Source organism: Panicum virgatum, chromosome 4K (genome assembly GCF_016808335.1).
Source record: "Panicum virgatum strain AP13 chromosome 4K, P.virgatum_v5, whole genome shotgun sequence".
NCBI lineage: Eukaryota > Viridiplantae > Streptophyta > Magnoliopsida > Poales > Poaceae > Panicum > Panicum virgatum.
Genome location: NC_053139.1, coordinates 32115777 through 32124078, shown reverse-complemented (window position 1 = coordinate 32124078; position 8302 = coordinate 32115777). Strand labels below are relative to the sequence as shown.

General features: G+C 47.1%; 2 protein-coding genes across 4 annotated transcripts; one reads left to right on the top strand and one right to left on the bottom strand.

Annotated features, from left to right (window-relative positions):
* Positions 1-2251: 2251 nt before the first annotated feature.
* LOC120702137 (TATA element modulatory factor-like) lies at positions 2252-3517 on the bottom strand. Its single transcript, XM_039985896.1, has 4 exons — positions 3464-3517; positions 3209-3340; positions 2824-3097; positions 2252-2670 (listed from the first exon to the last, which is right to left on the bottom strand). Exons 1-4 carry the CDS (start codon positions 3515-3517, stop codon positions 2462-2464), a joined length of 669 nt encoding a protein of 222 aa, XP_039841830.1. The 3' UTR covers positions 2252-2461.
* A 494-nt stretch (positions 3518-4011) lies between these two features.
* LOC120703673 lies at positions 4012-6929 on the top strand. 3 transcript variants are annotated; one of them, XR_005687127.1, is made up of 5 exons: positions 4012-5108; positions 5472-5565; positions 5643-5701; positions 5943-6020; positions 6696-6929. XR_005687127.1 is itself a non-coding variant. In XM_039987823.1 (4 exons), exons 1-4 carry the CDS (start codon positions 4897-4899, stop codon positions 6849-6851), a joined length of 366 nt encoding a protein of 121 aa, XP_039843757.1. In that variant the 5' UTR covers positions 4012-4896; the 3' UTR covers positions 6852-6929. The 3 variants fall into 3 exon arrangements, 1 of the variants encoding a protein (XP_039843757.1); XR_005687126.1 differs by having other exon boundaries at positions 5943-6929; XM_039987823.1 differs by lacking the exons at positions 5472-5565; positions 5643-5701 and having other exon boundaries at positions 4012-4959; positions 5040-5108.
* The last annotated feature ends 1373 nt before the right edge of the window (positions 6930-8302 follow it).

The following is an 8302-nucleotide window of genomic DNA, read 5'->3' as shown; positions in this document are numbered from 1 at the left end:
TATAACTGCAACAACGGAGATTAAGACAAACGTTAGCCACAACTTTCCTCCTGCTCCTCCGAGTGTCACAGTCACCGTTCAGATAGAAGATGATGAGGTTGACACTCACGGGGAGCGCCGCAGAATTCGCAACCAGAAAAGAGCGCCATATGGCGTCACCGCACAGCGGAGTGTCGCCAAGATCGGGGCGGCAACTCATACGACTACTCCAACAGCAACCTCCGCAACGTCATCAACATCGGTCATGACGCCCGCAACATAATCATCTCCAAAAGGCAGGAGAGGGAAGAGATAGAGGCTTACAACCCCATCTCCAACTATCGCATTCCTAAAGATTACTTGGAATAGCCTCAAAAAGTGTCTACACACAAATAGCAGCCACCAGCTAATCTGTCATGGTAAGCAGACCGAGAAGGCCAGCGCAGCTCAACAATGTTTCAATCGAGCTCTCCACGGACATTGCTTATGCCACCCAAAGGGTAAGCACTCTACGTTTGAGTGCCATGCTCTACGCAAGGCCCTGGGAGCTCCACTTCCAGGCAACGCACCGTGTCACCTGGAAAACTATAACAATCACTCGGAGAAGATACATTATAAGTGTTACCCTATTCTATGTTTCACTAGCTCATGCAAAGTAACCATTGTTTAGTGCATATCACTCTAAACAAGTGGTACGTTAAAAAGTTCATTGTCACATCAACTAGCATTTCCTGAAGGAAAGGAGGTTTCTAACCCTTAGAGTCACGGGAACCTTACCTTATTTATCTTGTATCTACAAAGTTATTGGCTGCAATGCAGCAGTCCTATAAATAAAGAGTTGGTTTTGTCATAAATCGACTACTTTGTCATTACGATCTGTGCTGACCTGAGTACTCGTGCAATGCGATTCATGCTACTATTACTACGGTTATGTACTTGTTGTCCCTACCAAACTACCTCGAGTACCTACCTTTCTCTGCTTCGTGGAGTCAAAGGCTCGGGTCTAATCAAGTAATTTTAGGCTTCCACGCCTATTAGGGCGTTGTCCCTACAAACTATCTTGAGTACCTACCTTTATCTGCTTCGCGGAGTCAAAGGCTCGGGTTTAATCGAGTAGTTTTAGGCTTCCACACCTATTAGGGTGTTGTCCCTACAAACTACCTCGAGTACCTACCTTTCTCTGCTTTTCGGAGTCAAAGGCTTGGGTCTAATCGAGTAGTTTTAGGCTTCCACGCCTATTAGGGCGTTGTCCCTACAAACTACCTCGAGTACCAATCTTTTTTTTGCTTCGCGGAGTCAAAGGCTCGGGTCTAATCGAGTAGTTTTAGGCTTCCACGCCTATTAGGGCGTTGTCGCTACAAATTACCTCGAGTACCTACCTTTCTCTACTTCACGGAATCAAAGGCCCTTTAGGCTTCCACACCTATTAGGGTGTTGTCCCTACAAACTACCTCGAGTGCCTACCTTTCTCTACTTCGCGGAGTCAAAGGCTCGGGTTTAATCGAGTAGTTTTAGGCTTCCACGCCTATTAGGGTGTTGTCCCTACAAACTACCTGGAGTACCTACCTTTCTCTGCTTCGCGGAGTCAAAGGCTCAGGTCTAAACGAGTAGTTTTGGGCTTCCATGCCTATTAGGGCGTTGTCCCTACAAACTACCTCGAGTACCTACCTTTCTCTGCTTCGAGGAGTTAAAGGCTCGGGTCTGATCGAGTAGTTTTAGGCTTCCACGCCTATTAGGGCGTTGTCCCTACAAACTACCTCGAGTACCTACCTTTCTCTGCTTTGTGGAGTCAAAGGCTCGGGTCTAATCAAGTAGTTTTAGACTTCCACGCCTACTCTAGCAATCCAGCATGTCGCTCTAATACGAGCGTGTAATTTCTGATTCGCCTAGATCCCGATCTACGGATCGCTTAAAGACTCAACCTTTCTCTTTCTCGTAGAGTCAAAGGTACGGGACAAATTGAGCAATCACTTGGCTTTCACGCCTACTAGGGCAATCTAGCATATCGTTGTGCGCATGTAAATCCTGATTCGCCTAAGTCCCTATTATAGACTACATATCGGGTGCTTTGTCATCGACTACCTAGAAGGATTCCTACATCCTACGTAGTTCGACCACTGCACACGATTATCTGTCTAGGTCCTATGATTGCAGATACTATTTCCTCGAGATAGTACTTTGCACATATCAACCAGGATTTATGACAATTATACATACAATGTATCCATACATACAAATTCAATGTCAAATACATTGTTCATGCCTTAGCACCTTGCTCTAAGGCATCAACAATCTTGTTGGCCACATGCTTCACCTCCTCAACAAGAGTAGCAAACTTCTCTCCGTCACACTCGAGGGCCATACCTTCTCCAAGTGGGGTCAAGTTCGCCTTTGGCCTATAAGATTTGACTAAACCTAAAACATGCGATACATACTGCCTGGTGGTCTCCGAGAGATAATTGGTGATCCTTTGTGGAGCTGCCTACAGTCGCTCCAACAAAATCCTACCCTCTTCAACACTCCCCTCAGGAGGATCCACCATGTCGACCACTGCCTGTGCAGCAGTCTTCAAGTCGGCAAGTTCCTTGTTGCAGATATCTTTTTCAGCTACCAAGTCTTTGATCTGCTGCATGCACTGCACCAGCTGCACATCTGCATGCTCCATGATCTTGGTCAGCCTCTCTACTTCATCTGTGCAACGGTACACAAGAATCTTTAAGTCAGTCACCAGTTCTTTTTTAGTTACTAACAACTTTGAGCTCTGCGTGGTTGCGACAAGTACCAAGACAGATGTACAGGTTGCTACTCGACTACAGTCAAGGGCTAGCAAGCTAAAGGAGTTACCTTTATGATTCTTCACAATCGACTTGTTTTTCTCTTGCAAAGACTGATTTTTCTCTTTGAGAGCTTTGTTGTCCTTTGCCAGGGACTCTATCTCTTTCTTCAGCAGCTCCTTCTCCTGGCGGTGCTCAAACTCGATCGTGTCATGTTTGTTCCACAAGTCATCGACCTCTTGGGTCTTCTCCTTAAGCTGGCTTTTCTTGTCGACCATCAGCTGGAGCCCTTCTTCAACTTCTTTTAGCTTCCGGGACTTCACAGCTGACTGGTTGGCAAGTTCCTGCACACACGAGGACATATGAACTACGGTGCCAAACACAAGATAAGTACTCGATGAAAAGCACTTACGGTTAAAAATGTCTGACAGTCCTTTATATTGTCTTGAAATAACTTCATTTTTTTCCGCCAGCAGCATAGAGTCTTCATTCAGATCACTTGAAGCTGCATATATCTTCGACAGACGCTCCAGAATTTCTTCAGCACTTTGCAGCACCTTGCTTTTCGGATATTGATTGCTGCATGGCTACAATTTCAACTCCATCAGTGTTAACGAGTCGAGCTATTGCGAGATGGGGTCAATCTGAAAAAGGCCACAGAATTGGCTCACCTACTGAGATCTCTGATGCATCAATCGGAGCGTCATCACCTTCAGGCGCTGCTGGTACCCCTCCTTGGCCACCTCGATCTGCTCCAGTTCCATGAGTCTCCTCAGCAGAAGCCTCAGGCAGAATCTGATCAACTTCAGCTCGAGACTGCGTCGTGGGTACTCCTGTGGCTGGTGCAGGCCCGGGGACTGGCGAAGCGAGGGCCTGTGCAGGTTTACCCAATCCTAATTCGGCTGCTGCGCTGTACATGCTCATAGCAAAATCAAGCCTACACACAAGAATGAGCGACGAATCAAGGCAGCATAAATGGCTTGTTTTTTAAATTGAAGGCAAGTAAAGATTTGGAAGATCCTACTATTTAAAAAGAACGAAGTGAAAAGTGTCTCTGCTTCTGCCAACTCCGTGTGTCCGTCCCTCCGCTCCGCGCCCGCCCCCACCACATCGTCTCTTCGCGCAACCGCTCTCGGTCCCCCGTCCCCCGTCGCGGTCCACCGCGGCCGCCGTGCGCCGGGGATTCCACTGCGGCCGCCGTCACGCCGCCTCGATCGCAATCCCCTCCGGCCCCTCGCGACGCCCTACCCCTCGCCGCCGCCATCGCGTCATCCAGCCATCCCCGCCCCGCCCCGCCAAATCGAGGTGCCCCTGGTTGCCGCCGCGAGGGGTCCCTGTCCACTTGCACAAAGAAGGCGGGTCCCCGTCAGCTTGTCGCCTCCCCGCGCGCCCCTCCTGCGCCTCCCCGCGCGCCAACTCGCCGTCGACCTGCCCACCGATCCGCTCGCACCGCCCTCGCTCTCGCCCTCCCCATCTTGCTCGCCGACACCGCCGCTCCGCCGTCCCGCTTGTGGTTGGCTCATTGGTTCTAGGTTGCAGGCCGGCTGGGATCAGTCACAGCAGAAAGTGGAGGGTTCGACTGGTCTGGCGTCCATGGCTACGGACCAGGTTCCTCACGCTCGTGATTTATCTTTTGCTTCAGTGGTGCCTGAGGACGTTGCCCACCCTGTGTTCGATGAAATGTCTCCTCTAGATGTAGTCTGGGATAAGAAAGTGCAGCATGGGTTCGATTCACATGGCTTGTTGCAGCAGTTAGCTCAGTGGACTGTCGAGCAGGTCTCGTTGATGGTTCCAGTCATGTTCGAGGAAATGCATCAAGGTGGAGAGGACTTGATTGGCAAGGAAAAGAAGCCAACTGCAGAGTTCATTCATATCAGTGCTGCTTCCCTTCCCGTAGAGCTATACGTTGATCTGGGGTGCTTGAGGTATCACAGTGACGTGGTACAGTATGAGGATTTGTCTCCTCACCTCGACACACACCATAGCCAGCAATCAGCTTACTTGGTTGATGAAGATAGCAAGTCAATTAACCAGTCATTCATCAGCAACATGCTCAGTCAGGAGAAATGCTCTTATTTCATTTTGGATTCTGGCATCAATGAGATGGATTTGATGCTTGTTGGAATGGCTCTTGACGAGGCCAATGCAGCAGCTTATGCTGAGCCAGCCATGTTCAGATATGAGATGGAAAGAAAGCATGATGCAGGCAAGCTGTTTTGTGAAATGCCCAACGAGATTGTGTGGGGTGACATTCCATCTGACATTGAGACATGAAACTTATTGCAGCTTGTCATGGGTGCGAAGGACCTGAAGGATGAGAAGATAAAGCTGTGTCTTCGGCTTATTGATGATGAGGTACTTAATACTGTCGACAGGCCACCATTATTTGCTAAAGCATGGCATAGTTTCTGCTGCTTAGATGTTTGATAAGTTGTATTGTATTGCATCTTGATACAATATAGGCCCAATGAAGTACAATAGCAGTACGGCACTCCACCATTCCACATAGAGCTTTGATGAAATTTCTTTTGCCCATGCGATGTGAAATACATGTTCTTCTTCTTGGATCTACGGACATTGACACCAATGCCCAGTACCATAACAAACATACTGTTGTTAGAGATCATACCAGTGTCTGTTGCAGTTGTATGGGCCCAACAACATAACCGCTTTGGCTTACTGCAATCAGTACTCTGCTTTTGCTCACTGTGCCATCAGCATTGGTGCTGCCTAGCCATCGCGCACAAGTAACAAGCCCTCCTCACAAGTCACCACCATCGTGCCCTCTGCAATGCCTGAGCACGCCATCATGGTTTGTAGTCCCTCATCACCTTGCTTTTGGGCTCATAGTGCTGCTACTGCCTGCTGATAGTTAATCTGCTGTGTTAGGGAAGGGAGAGGGGAGACCAATAGGAATCAAGTAATGGAGAGCTGATGTTGTCTTCTAGGTAATAAATCTTATCATTTTCCTTTCCGTTGACCTCCACTTTGCCCTGACTTAAGTTTGAGTTATGTTCATTACATTAGAAAAAAACTTTGAGCAATAATATGCATACAAATGCCAACTTCTGACATTACATTATGATAGCATGTGTGTTTTCCTTTTTCTTTTTCTTTTTTCTTTTGCGATAATCATGAAGCCTATGTTGTTTTACCTTCACTCCTTACGTGGATCAATATCTTGACTAGATTCTGAGACAGATCAGTAAAAAGGAAGTATGTGATGGGTGGACAGATTTCATCACAGAATGGTACAGGCAACTGGAGGTGAGGTTTGATCAAAGGCTATGTTGATTTCTACCCATTCTTATCAGCTTGTGTCTCCAGCTTGTTTTCATTCGCACTCTTAGCCTTTAGACCGGATTATGCGTTCATTTTTTTCTATATTTCTTAAATCTTTTCTCCACTGCAAAGTTTTGTTCTGGTTCCGTTAGAGCAACATGTTATTTTGCCTCCGTTATCGACGATACTCCTGATGATGGGAAATCTGATTGATATCATTTGGATTTTTTTCTTTACCGATATGTTTGTACTTTTGGGTTGAGAATACACGGTGTACCATTCACCTTTCGTTTATTTTCAATTATGACATGATGTTTTGCCACTGGTTTAAAATGTGAATGAAAACCGATAGAAAAGCATCCGAAAGATTAAGGTGAAAATGGAAGAAATATAAATAAAAAGAATTAAACTTGAATAAATTTAGGGGAAATTCATATTTATTTATTTTTAGTTAGTTTTTCTTATATTTCATTTCTAGATTTAGTACTTTTCTTTAGTCATTCAAAAATCTAGCCGCTTCAATCCTTTTCCTCGCTTGACTCTATGTTTGTTTTCCAATGCTTAGATTTGGCCATCATAAGCACGAGCTTAGGCAACGGGATTCCGTAGAGAATCATCAACTATGAGTGAGCTATTCGTGCACTAACAATATGGTTGCAGGTGTGTGATCAAGCTGTGCGATCTGGACTAATGGATCGCTCCGAGCTACTGAAGATGTCAAGAAGCTCATCGAGGCTGAAGGGGGTGAAACATGGAAGGAGTATGAAATTTTTAAGTACAAGAGATAAAATGCTGATAATGCATTTGAACTTCTAATTAAAATGTGTTTTCTCTACAAATGACAAAGAGTGCCCAATTAATATATTTGCTACATGCTATTTATTCCTTGTCTTATATGTTCACCGTACGTGTTTTGAGTATTTATTGATGTCATCATGATCTAAACCCGTAGCAATGTACGGGCATTCAACTAGTAATGATTGAAGACCAATTTGACCATCAGCCTGATTCTTCAATTCAACCCAAGGCTCGAGGGCTACTCCATATGGAGCGCGAGTTTATCGCGCACCATACAAAAGAAGATGATTCGAGGCTTTAGCACCTTATAGCCTCGATGCAACCAAGGACGTAAGGTATTACGCTCACGGGAATACAAACCACCACACAGGACGTAAGATATTACGCTCCAGCGGCCTGAACTTGTTTAAATCCTTGTGTTCCTTACACCATCGCATTCTGATCCCGGCGAGTCCCCACCAACAACCACTCTACTCGGGATACCCCTCGGAGAACCCGACGGTAAAACTCCGACAGCTGGCGCCCACCGTGGGGCCTCTCGCTAAGAATCGACAGAAAAATTCGATGGCTTCCTTCGACTTCAGCTTCCCGGCGATCAACGCCGGAACCACCTTTGTTTTCGGCTCGTGGGTCTGCGTCGCCGACGGATCGGGAGGCTTCCCTAGCCACTTGATCGGCTCCGCAAGCATGAAGACGCTTCGACAGGAGCAACTCGGCGAAACCACTTCCGCCAAGATTCTCCTCCCTGAAATCACAGAAGAAATCGAAAACTTGTCCTTATCGGACATGACTTCGATTCGTTTCCCTCTCGGATTGGGAAATTCGGCCGCATCATACTCTGTGATTCTCCACCAAAAGAATCCAATCATGACTCGGACTGCTCCCCAGTTCGACTCTTACCCGGACTCAGATGACGACTTCGAACCCAACTCTGGCTTGCTCAACTATTCGAGTCTGACTATCTTAGCAACACCACAAAGCCGAGTCGTTTACTAGAAGGACTCGGAATCTGCTAGTAGAATCAACAACGCTCGGCTAGTAGCTTGCCTATGGGACCACCCCTACCAGTCGGGCAGACCGCTCTCTCCCATCAGAGGAGAAGGAATTGGCGACACTGCCCTCGTCGACTACAGTACATCACACTCGACACCGGAGTGACAAGTGTACATTTCACTCCATGGAGAGGGCAGTGCACTTGGATCTCAGGCTGACAAATACGCCAACGAGAACCTGGACCAAATTTCGGATGATGAGCTATCAGTCAATGCTCCGCAAGATGAATCTCATCAAGACAGAGATAACCGATGACGACGGAACCGCCGCCGCGCTACTCGCAGAAAGAACGCGATGGCACGAGCTCAGCGTGCTCTAGTGCCACACGGACCACGTAACCTGCGACGGGACTTTGATGAGGCAGCCGGCAATGCTTTTTGCAGCCCGTTGATCAACCTAGCCGAAGCGGCCATACT

Bases quoted from the DNA above. Each gene is read 5' to 3' on its own strand.
- LOC120702137 (XM_039985896.1), bottom strand. From the start codon at position 3,517: ATGGAACTGGAGCAGATCGAGGTGGCCAAGGAGGGGTACCAGCAGCGC. The intron at 3,098-3,208 runs GTTATTTCAAGA...TCGTGTGTGCAG, and splicing joins TGCTGGCGGAAAAAAATGAA to GAACTTGCCAACCAGTCAGC. The intron at 2,671-2,823 runs GTAACTCCTTTA...ACCGTTGCACAG, and splicing joins GATTGTGAAGAATCATAAAG to ATGAAGTAGAGAGGCTGACC.
- LOC120703673 (XM_039987823.1), top strand. From the start codon at position 4,897: ATGCAGCAGCTTATGCTGAGCCAGCCATGTTCAGATATGAGATGGAAA. The intron at 4,960-5,039 runs GCAAGCTGTTTT...AACTTATTGCAG, and splicing joins GGAAAGAAAGCATGATGCAG to CTTGTCATGGGTGCGAAGGA. The intron at 6,021-6,695 runs GTGAGGTTTGAT...ATATGGTTGCAG, and splicing joins AATGGTACAGGCAACTGGAG to GTGTGTGATCAAGCTGTGCG.